Source organism: Xiphophorus couchianus, chromosome 8 (assembly GCF_001444195.1).
Source record: "Xiphophorus couchianus chromosome 8, X_couchianus-1.0, whole genome shotgun sequence".
Taxonomy (NCBI): domain Eukaryota; kingdom Metazoa; phylum Chordata; class Actinopteri; order Cyprinodontiformes; family Poeciliidae; genus Xiphophorus; species Xiphophorus couchianus.
Genome location: NC_040235.1, coordinates 15,848,440 through 15,875,218, shown reverse-complemented (window position 1 = coordinate 15,875,218; position 26,779 = coordinate 15,848,440). Strand labels below are relative to the sequence as shown.

At 39.6% G+C, this 26,779-nt stretch overlaps 1 protein-coding gene and 1 long non-coding RNA gene across 3 annotated transcripts in view; one reads left to right on the top strand and one right to left on the bottom strand.

The window, feature by feature from the left end:
* Nucleotides 1–12,191, bottom strand: part of LOC114150035 (uncharacterized) — a 71,553-nt gene extending 59,362 nt beyond the window's left edge. The window contains exon 1 of the long non-coding RNA XR_003596652.1: nucleotides 12,097–12,191. This is a non-coding gene — a long non-coding RNA (uncharacterized LOC114150035). The remainder of the gene's footprint in view (nucleotides 1–12,096) is intronic.
* Nucleotides 12,111–21,713, top strand: tbx3a (T-box transcription factor 3a). 2 transcript variants are annotated; one of them, XM_028026214.1, is made up of 7 exons: nucleotides 12,111–13,231; nucleotides 14,033–14,300; nucleotides 14,706–14,852; nucleotides 16,128–16,204; nucleotides 16,536–16,693; nucleotides 18,250–18,875; nucleotides 19,913–21,713. In XM_028026214.1, exons 1-7 carry the CDS (start codon nucleotides 12,840–12,842, stop codon nucleotides 20,354–20,356), a joined length of 2,112 nt encoding a protein of 703 aa, XP_027882015.1. In that variant the 5' UTR covers nucleotides 12,111–12,839; the 3' UTR covers nucleotides 20,357–21,713. The 2 variants fall into 2 exon arrangements, with proteins under 2 accessions (XP_027882015.1, XP_027882014.1); XM_028026213.1 differs by having other exon boundaries at nucleotides 14,033–14,315.
* Nucleotides 21,714–26,779: the final 5,066 nt, after the last annotated feature.

The window sequence follows — 26,779 nt, the reverse complement described above, 5'->3', positions numbered from 1 at the left end:
CCGGAAAGGGTCCGGAGAAGTGCGGGGAAATGGAGTGCAGAATGATGCCCATGCGCTGCTGCCGGGCAGCACACGGGTTGCCCAGCTTGTCGCGTCTCCGCCCTTAAAAGCGTGCAGTTTGCGCGCCGGGGCGCCAAGGAGGGTAATCTGTTTGCAGTATGCGCGCTGATGGTCATTTTTTATGATGTTGTTTAATCCACAGTGGGAGAAAAAAGAAAGGGATGGGGGCGAGCGGAGGGGATGTCTAGCAGAGCCCCAGACAAGCTGGCTCCAGCGGCCATCTCTGTAGGCTATTGGCTTCTCTATTTGAGCACAGAGGCAGGTGTAAATCTCTCCTGCGATCTTTACTCTGCACTCTGCGCGACACTCACCTGGAGGTAAATAAATGGTTTATGACCAAGTAAATGAACCACCTCCTCTCTCGTTTTGCGGGCTTGTGCAAATAGAGAGAGAACAGCCCCGGGGAGGAAATGTCAGCATTGTCATGCACTGAGGTGTGCGGAGAGGTTGGCCAATGTATCCATGCTGCCTGCGATGCTTAGAGGCATTGTAGGCAGCAATGCTCTTTAGTTTGCAATTGCAGTGGTTATATTTTCCAGACTTTTAGCCCTTATTCTCTGAGTTTTTGGGGAGTTTTGTCTCAAAAACAATGAACAGTTACATTAAAATTGGTAGATAGACGTTGAGCAATTTCACTTACAGCGTATATTTACAGAACCATAGGAGCCAGTAGCAGTGCTTCTTCTATGAATGCCTCCATGACCTTTGCCCCATCCTTCTTAGCCTCACCTCTCACACGACCAAATGTACAAATGCACCTCCATGTAAAAAAAAATAAGTGGAACAGAAGATTAAACTGTGACTGTGTCACCAACTTTGGCTTTAATTTCTGGTTACCTTTTACAGCAAGCATTTTTTTACAAGGCTTAAACTGTGTGTACATCACTAATGCCGATTAGTGATTTATTGCCAATATCAATAAAAGTTGCCTATAACATGAATGGCATTTGTTTCTTTCTCTTTATTTGAGGGCTGGGGGGGAGGTGTTTTCACACCTGTCTCAATTTGATTGTGGATCAAAATTGCAATATTTGTTACATTTTTAGTTGGTATGCTTTGCTTTCAAACTCCACCGGAGACTGTCTGACAGTGCTTCATCCACTGTCAGACAAACCAAACCCTTTCACCTGTTTACCCCCTCGCCTGTGGTGGCATTGCATCAAGAACCACCAAAGAAAACCACATGAAGACTTGTAAAGAAGACACTGAGCGCAATATCCTTCTTTACAAAATGGAAATGGAGAAGAATTTCTCATTTGTCTTTGGTAAAAGACCACGAGCCATTTCCCCCACCAACACTGGACTTGTGCGTTTGTTTTGGTTGTATCCAATCAGAATGCCCTGCTCTATAGTCCACTTCAATGAAAGCGATGCCAAGGTTTTTAGGTGGAGCAGAATTCGCTTTTTTGATCTGCATCAGAGTTCAATTACGCATTCACACCTCCACAGACAAACTGGACTTTCTATGCAAATGAACCAGTTAGATTAAAGCAGACCAAACAGAGATGGTCTGAATGCACACTTTCATTGCTTAAGGCACCCATGAGGCCATATGGCCCATTTTTAAAAAGAAAATTTGTCTTGTTCACCATACATTGTAATGTGCATATAATTAGAAATAAAACGTTTTGGTTTTTTTTTAAATAAAAATTTTACAGGATATTTATCAAAGAGTAAGAACATTATTTATTTTGCTTGTTTTATTATTTTTAAACTTTTCAGCGCACCACTTTTGAATATTTGAAAGTCACTGAAGTTTCTGGTGAAGTTTCTGGTGTATTTCAATGACTGTATGACATCACCAGATACAGACGAGTAATCAGATAACAGGTTACTTTAAAAAAATACATATATATGTATATATATACATATATATGTGTGTGTGTGTGTGTGTGTGTGTGTGAAGAAATTTATAGGTATTAGTTTTAAACTAAAGTTTTTTGTGAGTGCACTTGTTGGCCATTCAGTCCAGTATGATTTACCTATTGAATGACTCCAGACATTTAAATATTTCAATTAATGCCACTAAAACATGTTGCATTTTGGACACATTCCCTAGCTTTTTGAGTTTATGTAGGCTACTTTTCTGCCCTCTTATTTTACATGCACTGATACCCAAAGGTGATCTCTGCCTGTCAGGGTCACATTGCCACATTGTCTTGCACCCTAACTCACGCAAGTGTGAGCAGGGGTGTGTGTGTGTTTTCAGGGAGAGAGAGGAAAGGAGATAGAGGAAGTAAAAGGGGGGCTATTATATCCCAAAGTTCTCCAAAGTAGGTCTGTGCCATTCTTGATTAGAGCTTGTTCCCAAAAGATGGTTGCAGACATCAGATAATGAGGTCCTGTGATAACGCGGGCCTCCTTTAAGTTTTTCCCATGAAAGGAGACTGTCGCCAGTCCACAAAACGACACTGTGCATCGGCACCACGCTACTCACTTCTCATTTGTCAAACACAAAAGCTGATCCACCCCAAATCCGCACTAACAAACCAGGGGAGCGGGAGCGAATCATATAATGTTCGGCTGTATTCACTTCACCACTAATTAACTGCAATCCCACCTTATTCGTAAATACAGTGACCAATTAAACCCCTATGTATGCTAGAGGTCTCTGGGGCCACATTTGGTCGCCAGGAACATTTGTGAAGGTCTGCGGCTTCACTATAGGCAATGGATCTTATGAGGTGAATAACCTCAATGAGGAAAGGTTACAGGCTTTTTCACTGCCCTCTCTTCGAAAACTAAGATGTTTCCTAATCGGATTTTAATTGGTTGGTTGCCTGGTTGGCTGGTGTCTTCATAGGCGCCCACTGGGATGAATTTGGTGTTTTTGTTTCAGCAAGGATGTGCAAAAATGAAAAGCGAGCACAAAATAGAAAGGGATGACTTTGCTGAAAGAAAAAAAACTCAAACGGTGGTGGTGTCTTTTTCTAGGTGTGGTGCAAAATAGGGCTTATAAGATGTCAGACAATAAATGAAAGCAATTTGAATTTTAGCAAAGCATTTTATTTAAAACACAGTGTACAGCAATGGAGACATTTAATTAATGTTACCTATTTTATGTTGGTAATGAAGCCTATTTTAACAGAAGATGTTGGTTTAGTCAGCTGTTATTTTTTTCATTTGCTATCATACAGGCAGTATGTAGTAGTATGTATAGATATCAACTTTGTCAAATGTAATAACTATCATAGGAACATTTCTGTTTTAAGTCAATAATTTTTAGTTAGTGATAGCTCTATTGCTAAAGTCAAGCCAGTAGCAATCTAAAGTGTTAAACTGCCACCAAACCAAAGCCATCTAGCCAAATAAGATTAGGATGCCACTTTATTGCAAAATTTGTGCCCAACCTTAACTTGTTTGATGATAATGCTTAAGTCAAACTTGCTAGCTAGCTAATTTACTCTGAGGAAGTTGCTTCAAACAAATGGCAGATCTTAACTTTGTCTGTTAAGCAAAAGGTTTAAAGGCAAACTTGTTAGAATAAATCATGACGTTTGCACCAGATTTTAAATCATTTGATGGCATGCTGTATTAATGCTAATGTCAGGCTTGCTTGGATCCTTAATTCCATACTTCTGAGGCAGATTTTGCCAGGAAGAGAAAGATCTTATTTGTGGTTGTCAAGGGAAAGCTTGAAATGCCAAGGCTAATGCTAACTGAAACTTATAGCAAAAACTTCATTATTATAAGTTGCTACAAAGGAGCAACAGATAAGATAAGATAAGATAAGATAAGATAAGATAAGATGTTATTTTGTCTTGCACCAAATGCTAAAGACATTTTCAAGTACGGTCGATGAAAAGATAAACGTGTTTAAAACCGTTTCAGTAACATTGTACGTTTTCATTATAAACCAACTGTTATATTGTGTTTACTTTTCAAACAAACTAGATGATCAAAGTGATAAAAAGTTAACTACTTTAGTTTAATTGTAAAATAGTTTTTCAGCTGTTAAACTTACATAATTCATACTTGAAATTATGGATCCAGCCAAACAATATGAATGGATTTTGTCACAACAATTTTATTAGTTGAATTGTAACAGTTATATTTAAATTACAACTCGGAACATGCATACATCTGCAACCGTTTTATTTATTTATTTATTTTTTTAACCTGTAATGTACAATGCCGCAAAATATATTTGAAAGCGGACATAACCGCAAAGGATCATCAATCTAACATTCAGTCCCACTAAAGAGAGGCAAAGCCATATTTTCTACCCAGCAAATATATATTTATTTCCCCTCTTTGCAACAGTGGCATGAATCCAGTCTCCGAGCTTAATCGAGGCTATCCTATAAGTTAAAGCCGCCCAGGTTCATCTTACGTTCAAATACTCCCCCTCATTACCCCGAAAACGTCTTTATGCAAAACATCTGTAGGGAGTTCAATAAATGAAAAGCGCTGCTTCAAACCGCATCCTACTCATTTTGATTCTCATGTGGCTTCTGGTGTATTGTTTGACTTTAAATACGGCCAGTCTCATATTTCAAATGTCACAAGTAAACCCTTCCAATTTCAACATGAAAAAAGCAGCAAGGGCAAATAGCTTGTAAAAGGAAAGAGACAAAAAAAAGGGGAGGAAAGTGGCTCTGAAGCTGTTTGACTCGGGTCACGTTTAAAAACATATAATTGAAAAATAGGGGGAAAAAAATAAAAGTCTCACTTTAATTCTCGTCGGCGGATCTAATTTATTTCCGTTGGTTAAAAAGGTACACTTTATGTCAGACTTAACACACACTTAGAATAAATGGCATATAAACCAGATTATTGCACCTGGAGTGTGCAAGCCTGTTGATGCATAACACAGTGGCTAAAAGTAAGTGCCACAAAGCAAAAGAGCTCAGCCCTCTATGTGTTCAAGCATTACCGCCTGATAAATTACCCAGCAAAAAGTTAGGTGGGGCCACGCGGTTTTGGAAATCAGACTGGATTTTAGCTGCGAAGGATCTTCTTTGATTCCAGGTGTTAACGAGTATAAATAAATATGAAAAAATGTGTGCTTGACAACATGTTTTTTAAAAAAAAAATTTAATTATTCACAGAAATTTCTCAAACGCAAATAAATGAGTAAAAAAAAAAAACATGTTTTGAAAAGGATTCATCACACTGCTCTTTCTGAAGTTATGACTGATTGGGTCCACTGCTCGCACTTACTGAGTTGAGACGCATGTGGGAAGGAGGGGCGGAGTGGGGGTGGAGGTTCAATTGACCGCACTCAACTTTGCCGCCGCTCTGGCTCGCAGCATAACTCTTGAAAATGTTATTCTCGCTCCTGACAAAACAGTTAATTCACCCAGAAACGGGGAGGTCAAGTTCCAGGGAAGAGAAAGAAGAAAGGGGAAAAGTAGTCGACAAAAAAAAAAAAAAAAAAAAAGAGACATCATTTGGGGAACATGGGACGGCCAAGGCGGCTGCATTCAGACAGAAACAAGGCAAAGCCGGACCAAATTACTATCAAACAAGGTTGCTACGTTTGGCTAATGTATATCCTAAAACTTTCAATCTTTTCTGCTGGTCAAAAATGAGTTCACTTTTAAATGAACTTTAAAATAGCAAATTTCACATTCTTAATGTAAATCCTCATTTATATAATGTTTCTCTAGTTTAATCATTTCTGCTGCTTGGATTAATGCACAAGTAATTTTGCGTACGCTGTAGCTGCAAAAATAATAAATAAGTAACATTTTCCCATGTGTGCTTGTCAACAAAACCAGTTTGCCCCTCCTCCCAGACTCAAGCCTGCCTGAAACACTTTACTCTGAAAACAACTTCCAAATCAAACCAGTGAGTCAGAGAAAAACATTTTTTTTCTCCAAAATGTATTTACCATTATTTATTACACAATTTGGAGTAAACAACTCGAAGACCAACCCAAACAGATTATGATAGACAATTTACATGCAAACAGTCAAGTCTGGATGGTTTCGACAAATATTATTGGTGCTGATTAGTTGAGCTGATTAGCTTCACTAAATGTATGGCTTTTAATTACATAAAAACATGTAATCATTTTGGCATATTTTTGTAATTTCTTTTAGAATTCTTTTCTTTAAGAAAATGTAAATAATAAACTGTCAAAAGTTTAAAATAAATATGTTTTGTGTTAAAAAAGTATAATGAAAAGTAGCCATCCAACTTCTGGGGGTCTGATGCTTTAAAACAAAATTAAAAGATGCTTGTAAATGCTGCCTTTCACAGAGATAATAGCAAAAGTTTGTCTAACAAAACAAATGCTGTTTATTCTTCTGACTGCCTACCTACATGGAGTAAAACAAAAAAAAGATCAACTTTGGTGGAGTCAAGCCAAATCCAAACTGAAAAGGTGGATTATGGGCTCAGGCCTGCACACAGCACCTGCAGGGAGTGGTTGCCGGGGAATATTTCCCTAAATAACCCTGAAAACTTATCCCAGCAGGTCTGCAATGAGGTCCGACAGGAAAAATGACACACCACCTGAGGCACAGACCTGGGGTTACCTGGAGGAAAACTGACACCTCCGTTAGTTTTTACAAGGTCATGTAGGGATGGGGTGTGCTGCAGTGTGCATAGTGTAACTGTGCTGCAAAATTCCTTAAGTGCACTTAAGGAGTTGGAAGCTAAAGACAAAGCTATGATGTGGTCAGTCTGTGAGCATAAGCATGGTGCCTGAAACCTCCTCATTTCCTATTAAATGTCTATCGCAGTTCTTACCATGGATTTAATTTAAGGGTTTGTATTGCACTTGATCCATTTACCTCAACCATCATCCCCTGACACGGAATGCCTGGTTGTGCCGCATGATACACATAAAAGACACGTATTCAACCATCCTGTCAGTCGAAATGAATGCTGATTTCTTTTACCAAACTGTCCAGACTGCATGGCACTTGCTTTTCCGCCTATGGTTTTCCATTTCAAAGCCCTGTGTCTCCATGTAAATACCAAAACACAGTAATCCAATCTGACCCCATTGCAAATTTTCCAGAAACTATTGGGGGGTAGTGAGGTTGACATGAGCCACACACTTATCCCACTTAACCTCCAGAGAGAAGCCACCCTAACCCCTTTAGTCCAAGATTCCTCTCATTGAAGGAATGCACTGCTTTTCTGCTGCTCTACCCTTAAACAGATCTGCATCTTGAGGTTGGACTTAGTGGCAAAACCTTAGAACTTTGTGCGGTTGCGAAGTTGGAGCAGCGCAAAAGAGTTGATGCCAATGGTGGGGGACAGCAGAAACCCACATCAGGGCACCTCTCTGCTCACTGCACAGTGCAAACCAAAACACTTTTGATTCAAGCTCAAAATAGTCCCCCAACAGATGCCTCTCATGAACATTGCAGCGACATATTTATACTGCGCTAACTTGATGACAAATAACCCGAGGATTTGTCTGGTTCCTATTTGCTATTGTTTGCTTTTTAGCATGCAAAAATTCATCGGCTCTCCAAGTAGAAGGCAGGGGGGGGAAGATTCTTATCTCCCATGTTAGCGAGCAGAGAGCTTCTGACACATGGTCCACATCTGAGGCTTTTGCCATTAGTATCTTGATCGCACAGCTTGTATCGCTGCAGAGAAAGCCTGACTGCTGTTTACTGGGTTGAGCAGGCAAATCCCTCGCATTATGCTCTACAGGTGATGCCTGCCACTGGACCTGTTGGTTAAAAAAGTGCAGCTGTGAGAACTTTGCCCTGCAGAAGCAAGTGATAACAGAACTTCTTTTTCCATGCTGGTTTGAAAATCATTATGCATCATCACTAAGCTTTTCAGTATTCTTTTAGCCAAACAACGTCATGTAAAGATGCGTTTAAGCAAAATTAAACTTTGGACTTTTTGACCAGCCATTTTTGTTTAAATTATCTGCATTCATTTGATTTTGTCACATTACAATTAAAAACATCAATGGATTTTACTGAGATTCTTTTATTTGACAAGCACCACAAATTATCACATAACTACACAATGGAAGGACAATGATGGATGGTTTCAAAATGTACTACCAACTAATTACCTTGTTAGGTTTAAGTCGCATGAATTTGTATTTAAAATCATAGTTGGAAAATGCTGAAAGAAAACTATATAAAGGGGCATGAAGGAATGCATTCCGATCTGGTGCAGTAGAAACTAATATTTTTGGTGTGCATGCTGCATACGGTGGAAAATTTACAAAGACCATGTTAAAATACCACCCCCACTGTGGAACATGGTGGTGGCAGCATTATGCTGCGATCAAGATGGAGCTCAATAAATCTTATAGGGGTTTCAAAAGAGTCGAGTCTGAGGCAGAGGTTCATCTATGCAGGGAGTCTGAACAAACAATCAGGGTGTTTTGGTCAAAGCATATTTATGAGTTGGAATAGCCTAGTCAAAATATAGCCGAGAATCTGTTGCCAAACTTAAAAAGTGATATTCACACAACGTCTCCATGCAATGTGTCGCTGAGCCTGAGAGTATTTACAAAATTGAGTGAGCAAATACTTCAGTCTCTAAATGCGCCAAGACATACCTCAAAAGATTTTCAGCTCTACTTGCAGCAAAAGGTGATTCTCCAAAGTACTGACTCAGGGGAGCTGAGTGCAAATACATAATAGTGTGTTTAAGTTTCTATTTATATGAGCCGGTCTTTCATATAGATTCAAAGCAAAATGACATGTTGTTTATGGATGTCATTCTTTTTCAAAGCAATTCAGATGTTTTTATTTGAATACTTATAAGTTAGAAGTATCAAAAGCAGAAAGAATCTGCTTCATCCTAATTTTCTTTCCTTTCTGATATGGCCTAAAGTTAAAAACCTGTCTCAAACTGTGAGCACAGCACCATTTTACCTGTCAATCTCCAGTCAATCTGCTGCCATCAATAAGCACATCACCTAATTAACTAAAATAGTATTCCATCAATAGCCATAACTAGCCAGTGCAGGAATTGATGGGAGCAAGGGTTGAATTGACTTACAAATGCCTGACAGAGACATTTCACAGACAGGTAAAGAGTTTATAGTTTCTGAAGCCAATTGACTAAAACAGCCCCTATTCTGCAAAGTGCAGTTTATGGTTTGTATTTTTCTGGGAGCTGCATTGTCTCAACAGATCAATTGCCACTCCACCTACATCTTTGAGGGAAACGGTTTGCATTTAGAAAGTCATTATGTTGTCAATTGAACATCCTCCCCTCCCACGCGTTGCGTCGGGGATGTGCGTAACGAAGTTTGCAGTCATTACAGTCGCTGAATATACTAATCTGGTGATGTTTCCTTTCCCTATCACGTCCTGTTAGGGCTGACGAGTCTCACCAGACAATCTCCTCCATTCAGGAGTGGTGCCACCAAGTCTGTCCTTGCTTATCATTAACAATCTGCAAATAAACAGGACAGCATACATTACATCACTTGCAGCTCCGTGATCAATTCCAGGAATGTCTTTGAAGCTTTGCTTAATGAACATACACAGTGTGGCTGTTGTGTGCAGTCAGGGCATGAAAGTCCCACAACCAAACACCTCAATGCATTACTTTTTTCATTTAAAAAACTATTACAAGCTCAAACAATGTCAACTACACATATAGGTTGTTTGAATTAGATTCAGAGGAAGGCTTTTTCACCCAAATTCCTTTACAATGCAGCATATCTGTAGATCTGTGCACCACCAAAGGTTACCAACCTCCTGCCACTTGTGTGGACAGGGCAGATTTAAAACACGAGTCGTCACTGGGTACTTTTAGAAATGCACCCACGCACACAGAGTGAGAAATTTCCAACCCTGTCCAGTCAAATCTACTCCCTTCTTCTTTGATTTTGATATGCATGATCTGAGTGGATGCATAAAAAGGGAAGCGCTGACAAAGTTTGCTTCATCAATCAGTCATGTCAGCTCGGACCTTTTTATAGCCTCTCCAAAGTCCCTGGGAGCCCTAACCCTGTAAAAGTTTATATAGTGTATTGACCATCTCCTACTTGCTTAGCTAATGAAGCCAGCTCAAGAGAGCCTGAGTGTCAACACAGCTTCCTATTTGATGACACCTTCCACTAAATTGAAATGTGCTTCTAATGGGGCAGAGTGTTTAAAGAAGAGTAAAGCCCACTATTTGACACAACCCTGACCCCACTCACCTAAAAGGAAGGGGTTAGGGTTAGGGTTTAATGCCATGTGAAGGTTTACTGGCTCTCCAGCTGCTGCAGTTTGGAGAGAACTTTTTTTTTTTTCATTTATTCTGATGCTGCTGCTGCAGCTTTTCAACAGCGTTGCATTTGTTTTGTGTAACAAATCAATAGCACACAGCACATGCCAGATCCCCTTGCCACCCCACCCAAGGACCGCCTTGGGGAATACTGTACGTGCATCCACGGCGCTCGGTTTCGTGCGCACACACACACGCACCGTGTCTACGCAGAGGAAGGCAAGGTTACACTTTATTTCGACAGACTCAGACCGAACTCGAACTAACGCAAACCCGCAGAACTCCTCCAAACAATCCGTTTTTGAGAGCAACTGGTGTGAGATTCAGCTGTAGCTCTGCCGTTATCGCCGCCCAAGTTAAACCCCGAGGCTACAACTGACATGTTCAAACTCCAAACTTCAAAACAATATAGGCTTACATTGTTGTTTCATGTGCAACACGTTCATCACACGTTTTAATAGCTGACGTGAGAATGGATGAGACAAAAAAAAAAAAGAAGAAACGCCACCACATAAAAAGAAGGATATCATGGTCCCTTTTTATCGGTTTTCTCTTGAGGCCCCCTCAGGTCCCCACTCACCCACCTTCCACACCCTCTGAGGACTTTGAGATCCACGGCTGGATCCACGGAGACAAACAAGAGACTGAGAATTGATGACCAATGTTTTTCCTCGGTGGCTCACCTTCCGCTGCACTCTAGTTTGCTCGTGAATTTGTGACAAAATTACATTTTGCAGACAAACGCTTGAAGGCCATATTATTTCATGGAATAATGATATTAATAAGATACGTCCTTTTTATTAGTGATTACATCCTGCTTAGTCCGTATCCATTTCCAAAAAGGACTGACTGCAACCCAGATGGTGATGGGATTACATATTATAGTGGATGAAAAACAGATTATGACAGATATGGCCAACTTCTGAAATAAAATGAAAAAAATTAATAAATAAATACACTCAAGCATCCTGTCACACAGAGAGACTGAGATTGTTTCCCTGAGACAGTCCTAACCGGAAAGCGAGGCTATATTTAAACACTCAATTGATTGGAGCAACTCGAAACAATTGACGTTTTTAAAGAATATCTGATGATCTAGAAACACAAGTAAACACGTCACTGAACTCTGCTCCGATTCAGGATAACCCGTAAAATTTGAAAGAAAAAAGAAAAACAACTTAGGCAATTCTTCAGATCGTCATTTTGGGCAAATAAATGCGCATAAAATATATTTTAAAAAAACTAAGCTGATAATATTTTTTCAAAAATACACAAAGTAATTAAAAACATAGACTGAAACAAACCATTGCGAGGAGTGTAAAGCGGTTCTTTGTTATTTTATTAATAAATACAAATTGGATATTTATGTCTGATTTCTAGAGGAGAAATACTACAGGAAATGTTCGTGTAGGTTACCAAAACTTAGCTCAGATATGCACAGTTCTGTTTTCTTATTGTTTAAAGCACAAGGGAACAGAGCAGAGAATGGGAGTCAGCAGCGCAGCAGATCGGTAACATCTCCCCGCCTCACAGAGCCGCTCTGTCGGGCTCGACTCTCACAGACCGGCCGATCGCGCAGCTTCTGCAGCTAACGATGTTGACATATTCACACAACACCCGACCGAGCCAGGGGGTTGGCGTTTCACGGCGAAGCCCCTCTTTTTTCCCCGAGTTCCAAACACCTTTTTATAAGTCTGAAAGTCTGTCCCCTCCACCCGACCTGTCAAAACCACGCCCACGCAGCCACCCAATTGGTCCGAAAGCGTCAAAGAGCCAATCAAACGGAGCGCTGCTCGTTGTAAGGCGCAACACATCCACACTGTAAGAAGCCCTATGGGCCACAGAGGCGCTAGGAAAATCGCGGAGCTGGGACCTTACCTCCTTTCTCTCTCTCGCTCGCTCTCTCTCTCTCTCTCCGTCGGACTCCTGTCTCTCTGCACACGTCTTTCTCTCCTGAAAAGTGTGTGTGCGCCAAAGGAGAGCGCAGGAATAAAGCGAATGTTTGTGTGCGTGTGTGTGAGAGTGCATGTCCGGAGCGAGTGAAGGCAAGAGGGGGGGGGGATTATTCGGCGCTATCGAAATATTTCAACACGTCGCGCTCTCGCTGCAGGACTGAAGCCAATAAGAAGGAGCCCATTTTAACAGGAATGCCGATATTGTAAACAGCAGCGGAGGAAGAAAGGAGAAAGAATGCGCCGCGGTCAATTAAGAGACTCACCCCTGTTGGTTTGATTCGAACTTAATGTCCGAAAAGGAGCAGAGAGGTGTCCCGATGCGCGTCAGCCTGCGGAGAAAATCGGCGTCGCAGCGCTCCTGAAGATTAATGGAGATCACTTTTGCTGTTTTGCTTTGCGGACTTTTGATTAAAAGTTAACAAAAGGGCAGCAGAGATTTTGCCCGAAACTCGTCACAAATCGTGGATGTTTGTCGGCGTCTTGCTGAAGGAGGAGTTCTAATTTCTTACGTCTTTAATTTTTTAATATATATATATATATACATATATATATATATATCTACATATATATTTTTGGTTCAACTTGCTGCTCCTATCACTCAAAGTACGATATTTCAAGAAATATCGCCCCTTCTCTGTACCAACCCTATTTGCTGCCTGCACTTGGATGAACTTCCTGATGAGAGATCCAGTCATACAGGGATCAAGTATGGCATATCATCCGTTTATACCTCACCGGGGTCCGGAATTTGCCATGAGCGCGATGCTGGGTCACCAGCCGCCTTTCTTCCCGGCCCTGGCGCTCCCTCCCAGCGGTTCCCTGTCTCTACCGGGCGCCCTGGGGAAGCCGATTATGGACCAGCTGATGGGAGCCGCTGACACCGGCCTGCACTTCTCCTCGCTGGGGCACCAAGCCGCGGCCGCGCACCTAAGGCCTCTGAAGACTCTGGAGCCCGAGGAGGAGGTGGAGGACGACCCCAAAGTTCACCTAGAAGCCAAGGAGCTCTGGGAACTCTTCCACAAAAAAGGCACGGAGATGGTGATCACTAAATCCGGAAGGTGCAAAATTATTATTATTATTATTATTATTATTATTAAAACTAATTTCTCACGACATTTTAAAGATGTAATCTGCAATTCGTTTACACAGCGCGCCCTAACCTTTCTTCTTTCTTTCTTTTTTTGGGGTTACAAAATTCAAACTATTGTAATTGCCACACAAATGACATGCAATCACGACCTTCAGATTGTTTTCACTATAAACTCAGACAATTAGGTCTCCAAATGATAAGCTTTAACATTTGTTTTGGTCCCCAGTAAAACAGCATCTTAATTTATGAATGAAGTGGGAGATTTTTAGTTTGCCCGCTAAAAACTTTATTCACAATAGCAACTATTTATTAAAAATATATGCATGCACGCGACTCCGATAGAATTTATGTGCAATCATTTTCAGTTTAATTTATGAAATTCTGTCTGCAAAATATATTGCACAACTTTTCATTTAAATGCTAATGTTTGTTGTGAGTCAAACTCCAGCAGAATTCTCTTCGTCATCGTGGCGTGACAGCGTGCAAAAGCTTTGCGTTTCTACGTGTGTGTGTGTAGGACTGAAGAGGCAATAAAAATCAAAGCAACATTCCTTCAGTATTTAAATTTCTGTTGTGGGTATGTTGTGCTTTGAGAAAGGATGGATTCAATAAGAGTTATGACAGCACAGGACTTTTTTTTTTTTTTTACGCTGATTGATTTGGTTTAGACTTGCAAAATTTAAAGAAAGTCACGTGCAAAAACGAAATCCAGTTTCTGTGATTAGATATATATTTATATATATTTCTAATTGCTTTTATTTATTTCCAGACGGATGTTTCCACCGTTCAAAGTGAGGTGCACTGGTCTGGACAAGAAGGCCAAGTATATCCTCTTGATGGACATCGTCGCAGCTGACGACTGCAGGTACAAGTTCCACAACTCCCGCTGGATGGTGGCGGGGAAGGCCGACCCCGAGATGCCAAAGAGGATGTACATCCACCCGGACAGCCCCGCCACGGGTGAACAGTGGATGTCGAAAGTGGTGAACTTCCACAAGCTCAAGCTGACAAACAACATCTCCGACAAGCATGGATTTGTAAGTTCAACTAATGTATGTCAATTTTTACTATTTATCAAATTATTCTCTTTTCTTTGCAAATGCGCGTGTTTTAGAATGCATACAAAAATCATGTAAACGTTTTTGTACATGCCTTTACATTTTCATAATTTGTAATATTTTATTGTTATAATATTTTATTAATGTGTATTTTTTTCCCAAAAAAAATGAATTTCACTGAATATGTCGGGCTTCGAAAGGAATCACTTTTCAAGTCCTTATTTTCACCGAATGCGCTCGTTCTTTTTATTTCCGCAAAACTGAGATTTTGCTCAATTTACATTGGACTTCCTATGCACAGATTCTCCTCACTATGTGTGTGCTTGCGTGTCTGTGCGTGCGTGCGTGCGTGCGTGCCCGTGTGTGTTATTTTTGTTTTTGCAGACCATACTTAATTCCATGCACAAATATCAGCCTCGTTTTCATATCGTGAGGGCCAACGACATCCTCAAGCTCCCGTATAGCACTTTCAGGACCTACGTGTTCCCCGAAACGGACTTCATAGCCGTGACTGCTTACCAAAATGACAAGGTAAGATCAGCAGGTTTTCTTATTTCATTTTTTATTTAGTTATTCAGTTATCGTTGCACAGTCCCGATCAGATTATTAAAGTGTGTCTTCCGATTATCCAGTGCTTGTCAGGCGAGCTTTCTTTCTCGCTTTGTGTCGCTTTGTCGTCATAAAATATGGAAGACGACAGATTTGTTTGATGCAGAGAGCTGTGACTGTAGGCGTGCGCATGTGTGGGTGTGGGGTGGGGGAAAATGTAGCGTGGAGGGGTGCAGTTTGTGGTAGGAAAGTAATAATTCTGAGGAATGTTATATACAGGTTACCTTTCATTTATTTAATCACGTGGAAAGGATTTGGCAGTGGCTCAGCCTTTTTCTCGCTCTGTTAGCGTATTTAAACGAGTGTGTGTGCGCGTGTGTGGGGGGGTGTGCGTGCTTGTGGGGTGTGTGTGTGTGTGTGTGTGTGTGTGTGTGTGTGTGTGTGTGTGTGTGTGTGTGTGCAGAGCCAACAGGGCAGGGGGTTGGAACTGACGAAAAAGTAGAAAGGGGGGACTTCAGTGGGGGAGAAGAAAAGGGAGAGGCACTTTTGACAGACCGTGCTGCATTTGTAACATTGTATTCTCAAAAACACGCAGCGCAAAACCAACCAGCATATCATCTCAGCAGTCTTGTGAATTGTTGGAAACCCTTTTGGCATCGCATCTGTGACCTCCTTTAACCAATAGCTGCGGGGGAATAGCTTTTCATAAAAGCTACAAACACACGGAGAAAGGGGATAACAAACCGTGCATTTTGTGCGTTTTTACGCTCGCATGTCCTTATTTATTTGTTTCTTTTCTTTTTCTTTTTTCTTTCCTGCCGCCAAGGTTTTATGTTGTCCTAAGCACTACTTCTATTTTTTATATATATTTATTGAATTCTACATTCCACTGTATAAAAGTTTGAACAACGCGATTTTAGCAGCTGATCTATTTACAAGCACTTACGGTGTGCATAAAAAAAAAATTCCCAGCTCAGACACAAGCAGCAAAAACTGTGAAATTATCTCTAAATGAGTATAAATGATTGGCCTCTTCATATAACTTTTAAACCACAAAGGTTTCCCTTAATAAATGCAAATCAGGTGTAAATTCAGTTTCTCCTGCACCCTCTCCCCCCAGGTAAGCAGGGGGACTGTAAGCAGTCCCAGAGTGCGCTTATGCCTTCGGCCAATCGTGGATTCTGCCTGGTGGTGTTTTATTAAAGGGGACGCTTTGTTTTCTATGTTAACATGAACACACGACTTTGTTTCTTTCAGATAACCCAGCTGAAAATCGACCATAACCCATTTGCCAAAGGATTCCGTGACACCGGCAATGGGAGACGGGAGAAAAGGTAAGCCAGGAGGGGAAATATACATTAACATTAATCAAAAAGAGAGGGAGGGGGGAAAAAAGCAAAGACGCCTTACACTGAAAGAGAGAGGGGGATCATGGTGGATTAAACCATGCGTCTAAGCTTCCACATTAACCCCCCGGGGAGTCCCCGTCTTGTCTCACTTTCATTTTAAACGCTAATTCTGAACGTCTTAACCTCTGTAACACCGGGAAAGTAATATTTGCCCAAACAAGTTTCCTCTGGATCTGTGGGGTTTATCCTGATGCTGCTTCTGAGTGAGAGCCGTGTGACCGGCGCCACCTGTAATAACCTGGACACTTGTGCGCAGGAAACAGCTGGCTCTGCAGTCTATGCGATCCTACGAGGAGCAGCAGAAAAAGGAAAACGGCGCTTCGGATGACTCCTCCGGCGAGCAGGCTTCCTTTAAGTGTTTCGGCCAGGCCTCATCCCCCGCCGTGTCCACAGTGGGCCCCCCACACCTGAAAGGTAGGCCCCACCGCTACTCACAGCTCTCGTCACAAGCAATAAAATTAGCAATATAGAAAGATTTATACTGTTTACTAATGCCTTGTCTCAATTAGTGACCATGAGCTGATTGTAATTAAGTTGGTTTGTGCTTGCAACAGATACGTTTCTGTCTGTATTGGAAATGTATAATGGTCATCAGAAAAAAAATAAATAAATAAAAATAATATATATATATATATATATACAAATGACGTGTTTCAATTGATTTTAGACTATTCTGCAAAAATCCATTTAAAAAAAAACTATTTAACCTTATTAGAAATGGCATTATGCTCACTGCATAATAATGTGTTTACTGATAAATATTGTGGTGGGGGACAGACAGCCCTAAGTGTAAAGCATATTTTTATAATTATGAAATAAAGAGAGAAACAATAATTTGCAATTAGAAATGAACCAGTCCAGAGATAATTATCCGATTATGGTTGTGATCGACTTTTCTTATCTAATACTTAATAATTTGACCAATCCCATTCTCTTAAATGTATCACATCTAATAAGTCCCACCATTTTCATTTTACAACAACTTTGAAAGCAGCCACTTTTCTTTTACTTTATTAACAAAAACAGGTAAAGACTGAAGTACGTTGATGGTTAAAAGGGGAAATTCTTGTTGTCACTTTTTGATTCAGAATTTACGTTTATCAAAGAAGCTAGTCTCATAGGGGTTATGGTTCTTTGGAGTCAACATCAGAATCAGCTGATCTTAAAGGAAACCAGAAATTAGTATTGGCCTGATTTATTTATTTATTTATTGTCATTTTAGTTTTGCCCTTCAGTTCATGTTTTTAATATCCATCACTAGTTTATATAGTGCCCTGCGACAGACTGGCGACCTGTCCAGGGTGAACCCCGCCTCCCGCCCGGAACGTAGCTGGAGATAGGCACCAGCAACCCTCCCGACCCCATTAGGGACACAGGGTGAACAGAAAATGGATGGATGGATGGATAGTTTATATAGTAGTGATGGATAGTGTTAAGATACCGAGTATCTTAGCAAAAATAATTTTTAAAACAGTTTCAAAACTAAGCGAGTCTGGCTGTTTAAAATAACCCAAGTTAAATATAAACATAATTAAATGATTATACATATAAATGAAAAAAAAATAAACTGTGTTTGTACTTTAAAATTAGGAATGTTAAATCTAGTTAGCATTTCAAAAATATGTGCTAACCCATCAGATTAAAAAAAAACAACAACAAAAAAACATGGACTAACAGTTCATGACAGCAATAAGAAGTAAAGTTAAACTAAGTCTTTTTTTTCCCAAAAAACTTGATGAACGATCAAGCTTTTTCATGATTATTTTACCTAAACTTCCACTTTTTGCTACAGGAGAGCATAGCATACCAAATAAAACTCCTGAAATTGTGTTCTGGCTTTTGGCGTTGGTGTGCTGCTCCAACGATTAGCACTGAGCTTCAGGTGGTCGTCCATCACAAACTTTGTGGAAGTGCCCCAATGCCCTTTGCTGAGTCAGCAGTAACGTAACATTGTGCTCTTTCTCCCGCAGATTTCTGTGACAGCGAGGAGGACAGTGACGATGAGAGCAAGGATGGCAACCATAAAGACGGTCCGGACTCCAGTAAGATCTCCACCACCACGGGGGACGGAAAGGATCACGAGGCCAGCCCGGCTAAGGGACATCCCTTCAGTAGCAGCGACTCCACAGGCAGGAGAACTGAGAAAAGTCAGGCGGACTCTCGGCAGAGTCCCATCACCGTCATCTCCAGCACCACGCGTTCTGGGGAAGAACTCAAGAGTCCGAGTCTGGACCAGTCCAAAACAGACGAATGTAGGTCGATAAGCAAAGACAGCTTCATGCCTTTGACTGTTCAAACTGACAGCGCGCACATGGGCCACAACCACTTGCATAACTTTGGATTTCCGCCGGGCCTGACAGGACAACAGTTTTTCAATCATCTGGGGAGCGCACATCCGTTCCTCTTGCACCCCGGTCAGTTCAACATGGGGGGCGCGTTCTCGAACATGGCCGCTGGAATGGGACCATTACTAGCAGCGGTGTCTTCGGGAGGGGTGAGCACCATAGACACAACCAGTATGGCATCCCCTCCACAGAGCTTGACCGGGGCGCCGGGCCTGCCCTTTCACCTGCAGCAGCATGTCCTGGCATCACAGGTAAAACATATTTTCTTTGATTTGGGAACTTGAGACTTTTTTTCCCTGCAGTTCAGCAGACTGTCATCCATAGAGGCCAATAGTGTGTTAGACAGTTTAACACTTCTAGTTTAACTCAAGGATTTTTGCAGCAGCTAAAACATATCAGATTACATTTGATACTGTTAGATCCATGACTGCAGTGATTCTATTTAGTCCTTCACATTATTATTATTATTATTATAAATATTTTATGTTATGTCTTTTCCACAAATTCTAACCAATAATATGTATACATACATTACATAAATTCTATTAAAAATGATTTATCAGCAACTTATTAATTTCAATCAGATCAGCTGTGCAACAGGTGAATATCTCATGGCCTAGGACAGCAAATTTTCCAATCACACTGCATGGCAACGTACCGCCCTCCTGTTTGCCTTAACTGCAAGGACAGAATCTGACAACAATACATATTTTTTGTAATTAGTTGGATGTGTAACTTCAGAAAAGATTTAGTCTTTGTCTCTGCTTGAAAGGACTGACTTAGAAAACTTTTTGTTGGCATATTTTGGTCAGAATTCTTATTTTTGATTTTTCGCTAGAATTATTATTATTATTTTAAAGACATATCGAAGACATATACATGTATATGCTTATTAATTCTCGGCATTAGAGCTGGGAAATGGTGCATTATAATGACTAATCAGTTGGGAAGAAGAAACATCATCATGTTTTAAAGGGCAATAAATGTGTCTTTCTCCTATTCCTTGTCAAACAATCGCAATAGCTTCAGCTTTACTGGAATCCCGGAGAATGGGCTGATATTTTTTATTATTATTTGCATTACAAATGCGTAAAGCAAACGAGAAAAAATCCGTTTACGTGGAAGCTAAAAGTATGTATTTGCTGCAGGATGTTGTGTCGTATGGAGAGGATTTAAGAAAACTAGACAGTTTTCAGCAAATAAGAAGAATAATTGGCACATATTCTCTTTGGATCCATCTCTTGTATAGCCTTCTTGTTTGACACCAAGTTCCTCGGTTTATCCACAGGGCCTCGCCATGTCACCGTTCGGCAGTTTGTTCCCGTATCCCTACACCTACATGGCAGCAGCGGCCGCCGCCTCGTCCGCTGCCTCGTCCTCGGTGCACCGGCACCCGTTTCTGAACGCGGTGCGCCCCCGCCTCAGGTACAGCCCTTACTCCCTCCCCATGACGGTGCCGGACAGCACGCTGCTCACCACCGCCGTGCCCCCCATGCCTGCCGGCGCAGGAGGCGGTGGTGGGCCCGAGCTGAAAGCGGACGGGCTGGTTCCGGCCAGCCCCGCGGTCACCCTGGACTCCACCTCGGAGGTGACCAGCCACTCCTCTGGGATACCTTCCGCGTCCCCGAAGGCCTGCGCGGAGAAGGACGCTGCCAACGAGCTGCAGAGCATCCAGCGCCTGGTGAGCGGACTGGAGTCCAGTCAGGACAGGCCCAGGAGCGGATCCCCTTAACCCACCCACACCCACAACCCACCTGCTGCTCCTCTGGTTGCTGTCAGGAAAAGTGAACAGTCATGACGGTGATGAAGACTCATGCAGGTTTTTAACAGAAAAAAAAACAAAAACTAAAAGCTTTTAGTTTCTGAAATGCACTTTGTTTATTACACAACTAAAATGTATATTTCTATCTCCTCGGCTTTTTTTTTTCAGTTTTCTTTAATTTAAGCCATTCTTATTTTTCCTATTTTCTGTCATTTGAATACCGTACAAGTATTGAAACTGAAACGCTGGCATGGGTGTGAATTATACAGATTACGGAGAAGTTGCTGCTGTGTCCTGTCTCCTGTAACTCTTTTAAAAAAAAATATGCACTCTGAATTGAATTGACTTATTCACGACCGTTTTGACCTACCTTTTTTTTTTAATATATAAAAATACTGCTGTATTTTCTCGTACGCTATGAATTCATAGATTGAGCGATTGATGCATGCCCTCGAAAATTAAAATCCGACTTTTTTAAATGAAATAATTTCCCTTATTTTTTTTTCTTCTTTTAATTAGATTAGGAATTTGAAATGAGTTTCTTCTAATTATTTCAGCTGGGAAAGGTCTACTGAACGAATGGTGCTCCGGGACAAAATTAAGGCGCAAGCATGCGGAATTAAGGGAAGCGGAAATTTTAATATTGAGGAAGAAAAAGACGAATGGTAGTATTGATCATTGATGTAAATAGGGATATATAAAATATTTATGTAATTATTTGATATTGTTATTGCGTGTAAATACAACGGAGTAGTTTGTTTCTAGGGATCTGTTCTTAATTTATTGTTGATATACCTGTGTAAAGACAGTTTGTGGACTATTACCCTATCTGCATTTATATTTCCCTTTAAAACACGGACTTCATATTCCAACCCCTTAAAAAACATCCTCACAGAGAGATAGTTATTCACACTAATGTGCCATTGTATTTTCACCTGTCCTTGTGTGTGAAGTGCTACTGTTTAAAGCGAATGGAAAAGCGACAACGCACTGCACCAATGGCTTGAAAATAAAATACCTTTTATCTTCTTTTTATTTTTGGTCTTTGAGAAGTGTCGTTGAAGTGTGACAAAAGTGAATTTATTTCTCTCTTGTTTGTTTTTTTAAAGAAAAATCTCTCTTTTTAAAAAAAAAAAAAAAAAAAAAAGTGCCGCATAGTCGAAAATATGAAGGTTTTCTCTGTGTTTTTTTTTTTGTTTTGTTTTGTTTTGTTTTTTGTGTGTGTTCCTTAAGTTGTCTGTGGGTTACGTTGTATTGGAGTCATGTCTAGTTTACATCATCGACATTGTGTTCTTGAAAGTTTCAATAAAAAAATATTGAAATGCTGTTTTTGCCGTGTGTGCGCCTCGCCTTTGGCAGGAAAAAAAATCGCAGCTTTTTATTTAAAATCTTGATTTATTTAAATTATGAAATCTTGATGTAGAAAGCATGGCCTGATTTAAAAGTAACATTAAGTTGCGTGCGAAGAATCAAGTTAAGATGCGTCTAAAATCGACGAGTACCTGAGGATCGCCTGGGCGTTTTATTTGTCTACTGCTTACAGGGATGACTCTTAGGTCAGGATATGGAAATTAACGATGGCAGTTCATTTCACTGTAGGGAAAAATGGGGGACGGGAGGCGGGAAGTTATGCAAAAATAAAATGAGTCTTTTTTTTTTCCTCTCCTAAAATTGAATAAAACAAAAATCATTGCACTTTGCTGAAAAGCAACAGCACGAAAAGCCTCGCTGACGAGGCGTCATCTCATACTGAAGAAGCTATTGCTTTGTGACAGCAGTAAAGCACAAAAAAGCGGCTCTCCCTGATTACTGCACCTTAAAGTCAGGAGTTTATCAACATCATATCTTCATTTGTGTATCGCCTGGTTAATGTGTAGCAGGGCTGGCGCGGGTGGATAGGTGTAAACGCGATACGAACCGTCTGAATTGGTCCGTCTTATTGCTCACCTGGCGCCTTGCATGAGCATATCTTCCATTTTATTGCACGGAAGGCGACAATGCGTCTGTAAATGGCGACGCCCCCTAGAGGTGGCTGCGGCTGAAGGAACTTTTATTAACCAACAGAGCAAAGGACAAACCTGGATGAGAGCTCACTGAGGAGGCAAGGATCGGGTGATAAGGATATTTGACTCGGTCACAGGTCTATTGCAACCTCTATTATGTTTGCTAATGACTAATAAAGAAATCTTGAATGAGTCTGAAACAGCCTACAAAAACAATTGAGCAAAGTTAATTTAGCTGCTTATCAAGTAGTATAAAAGCCTAATCATACATTTTGTATCACAATCATCACTGCAAGGATTTATGCTATAAAACAAGGATTTTTTTTTCTTTTTCGTTTTCTTTATTGCAACAAAGAAAACGAAAATAAATTACTGAAGCATATCCTTTTTCTTCTGTGTACATTAATAGACAACACCTACTATACACTGCATATTAAAGCTGGATATGTCTTGAAGGATTTTTTTTTCTTATGTTATTTTTGCCCCAGAAATTATGACAACTTCTGCTGTGAAGAACATGGCTTCATTTTTCAATTTTTTAATTTATTTGTTGAAGTTGCAATCTTTTCGATAACGTTGCTTTCTGTGCAGTTGCGTCATCTAGTGGCAGTAAAGGAAAATCACTTCTCTTTTCAGGGTTCCCATGCATTCCAAGTGTTTCAGTTGAATGAATTTTTTTTTTTTTTTTAAATGTGTAGGGTCCCTCAGTGTTGCTGTCATTTTTTGTAAGATTAAAAATGAGCCTAATAACCTTTGTAGATGATATGTCATGTCATCGGTGTCCGAACCTTTTGCCATATAGGCCAAAATCGTCAAGCTCCCATAAAATAGTATTTTTTAAGTTAAAATTTCCAAAGATTCGTATTATTTTTAAACTGCTCAACAAAAAATACTTTAGTAAAACTACACTTTAGTGAAGAAAATCCTTTTTATTTTTCTAAGAAAAGAGCTAAATCATTGCAGAGCCATAAAATGCAAAGGTTTTTGTTGAAAAATATGTTGAAAGTTTTTACGTGGTATTATCTCTGTTGCTATATGTACTAACAGGATTTTAGTAATTCTGTCTTGGAAACATGTACTATATTTAGCCACGTTAACAAATCCATAAAACGGAGATTTGGATGAAGCCAGGTCTGCTTCTCAAAGAAACTTGCTTGATATTGCGCCTATGAAATTAAAGCAAAAGGAAAACGCATGGCTATTAAAAGATGAATACTTTATTATGCTTCCTAGCATTTTATACTGTACGAATTTAATAGACCCGTAACAATTTTGCTTTGGCCATCAACTGGGCTGCGTTGTGTGTTCTTCTTAAATAAGTGTCAGTGTGTGCACAAAATCTCTCCAGGAGCCAAAAATGATTTCCAGACTGAACTTTTGACACCTCTACTTTACATTTATTCCATCAGATTTATGCAATAATGGATCAGATTACCTAAATGTAATCATCTGCTTAACTTATCTGGGATTTGCAACAAAGATAAAACAATAACGTTGGTGTACCTTTAAATCAAAAGCTTTAACTTAATGCCTAAAATTGTCTCTTGTAATCTGTTAAGTATGTGTTTATATCTGCAAGAAAGACTGTCCTGCTCAAGAAGAGACTATTCTGTAACTCAGAAAAATATAAAATATTTTTGGTAGATATTCATTAGTTGAATATCTACCAGATATTAATGAGATAACGCTCTCTAAATTAAAAAAGCCTTCCTAAACTGCTTCAGCGTTATCTCAGATTTTACACATTGATGTAAATGTGATCAGGAAAAACACTATCCAACATTTTAGTTATTTTATTTTGTAAGCGCATATTTAATCAATTACATACTTTTTTAATTTTAATTGTAGTGAATAACACTACTTGAGTACAATTTCTGGGTATTCTTCACTGAATGAAGAACAAACATATTTTAACCAAAAATTTGGCAGATGCAGAAACAAACCTGCAGTTTATGTTCAAGTGATACTTTCGCTTTAGCACAAGGTTTGTTACACTTCTGACATTTACTGTCATTTATAGCAGAAGCTAGTGGGCCAGTAATACTATACATTGTCATAGAAGTACTTTATGCTGTTACAACTTATACATACATTACCTATTGCAGTGCATATATTTGTATTTTTCTTATTTTGTCTTTAAAATACTAGAATTGACATGAAACTTTATTTTTAGTCTGTTTGATGTTATCAGACTATAAAATTCAACCCTTTGGATGGACTTCACCTGTCCTGGATGTCATCCCCTGACAAACAACTTGGAGAACAAGAGGCTAAAGCATGCACAGTATGTAGCATTATCACATTATTCAAGAAAAATGCTACAATATGTTTCCTCATGTTATTCAGACATAATGGTACCTAATGGCAGTCTTTTTCATGGCATCTAGCTTCTGGAATAAACTGACTTTGAACATAAAGATTGCACTGACTATTGATCCTTTGAAGTCTCTTAAAAATGCATTTTTCCCCTCATAGATTTTGAGTTGCAGATGTCCTAAACATTGTGATAATTGTTGTGCAAACTCATATTTATTGTTCTTTTAAGTAGTGATTTTATCTGGTAAAGTTTTATTCATCAGAGTTGTTCAGGATGATTTTATGATTATTGCAAGACTTTGTTTGACTAGTATTGCTATAGTTATAAAGTAAAAAAAAAGTACCTAAGTGTAACAAGAGCTCAGTTTTAAATATGTATTTGGTTTCAAGTTCTTGAATGATGTTTGTTCAGCTGCTACTTTGGAATGATCTGCCCTTATGTTCTTCTGTCATCCAACAGGAAAGGTAAGTTTATGATAACACTGGGGGGCAATTTTCACCTTGCAAAGCGTACACAACAAAGAAATGGTGTTAGCTTCAATTTATGCCGATAGCGCCTGGGTAGGAGTTCTCACAAGCTCATGAAAATATTTTTTTTTTAAAAGCTTTGCAAGCCTATAATATCATGGTTGTGAGTTTAAACAAATCTTTTATTTTGGAAAAATTTGTCATGCAATGTCTGGAGATTATATGTAACACAGGATGGGCACTCTTCCAGTTACACATTCCAAATGTGTTTAATTTTTAGGAACATCAAGTACATTGAACAATTTTAATTTGAAAGATTTTTCTTATTTTGCTTGTCTTTAAACACCCCAGGTTTCCATTTCAATTTCAAAGGGGTCTGGATACTTTCAAACTAGAGATGAAATGTAAATCATGAACTCAATATGTGTTTTGCAGAATCACAATACAGATAATAGAGTGGAGGAGCTAAGAGACCTGGCTCATGCAGCAAATAAAAAAAATTGAACAAAAGAAATCAACGGCACCAATATGATTCAGGATTTCTTACATGTTGGTGCATCAGTGCTTTTGCTTTTTTGTCTTTTTGTATGGAAGTTCTGTTTCAAACGCTGCATGCCAGCGTACCCTTTCACTTGCACATAGCGCACTCTAGTGTCCAAAAAACATTATTACAAAAGGAGTTAAAGTTTGAGTACACCAATCAAATAAAATGACAATGATTTAGTTTAATTTAAAAACTAAACTAAAATAAAAACCAAAATAATAAATAACTCAATGAGCTCAAAGAAATTGTTTGATTTTTGGGTGCAGAGGGTGTGTGTGTGCAGGTGTGGCCATGGGTGTGTATGGGTGTGGGTGGGTTGGGGGGTATTTGAACTTTCAGCATTTCAGAGAAAGTACGTAGTAATTCGACTAATCCAGGCAGGTCTGGTTTATGATATGAGGACTTGGATTCATGAATAAATCTTTTGATAAAATAATAAACAGATGAAGCTTTACTTGAAGCATCCAATACAGGAAAAAAACAAAAAACAAGTTTGACTCAGGACATGTTAAATATGGTGGCATCATGCACCTGTAAAAGCTCTAACTTAATAGTTTGCTATCAGGTTAAATTTGAATTTGTTTAGGTCATATTTAATTTGCTTCTGCTGAGAATGTAAACAATCCCTGCACTTTTCAGAGCAAAGGACCACCAGGGTAAAACAAATAGATGTCAGTGTTTGTTCTAAAGCATTTACATTTAAATAAAACACACACTTATAACCCTTTTTAGAGTTAGGTTTCAAGTAATCATTTAATTTACTAACAAAAGTTTATTCTGACTGCAGTAAAGTTGTAGGACAGCAGTATTGACATTGTGGAATAGCCCAGCCAAAGTTCTGACTTAAAATTGATAGAATATCTATTGCGATAGCTAAAGATTAGCGTGATGCCAAGGAGTTCAACCAGCGCATAACCAAAGATCTTCAAAATACCAGAATAAACATGCAAAAAGCTAGTCAGCAATAGGAAGAGATTGATTGTTCTGGATCCAATAAATACCAATAGTTATGAGGGTATAACAGATCACTTCTTTCACAAAAATGATGCTACTTTACATTGT

Excerpts from the sequence above, each read along its gene's own strand:
- tbx3a (XM_028026213.1), top strand. The coding sequence starts at position 12,840 with ATGAACTTCCTGATGAGAGATCCAGTCATACAGGGATCAAGTATGGCA. Across the intron at positions 13,232-14,032 it reads GTGATCACTAAATCCGGAAG|ACGGATGTTTCCACCGTTCA; the intron begins GTGCAAAATTAT and ends ATTTATTTCCAG. Across the intron at positions 18,876-19,912 it reads AGCATGTCCTGGCATCACAG|GGCCTCGCCATGTCACCGTT; the intron begins GTAAAACATATT and ends GTTTATCCACAG.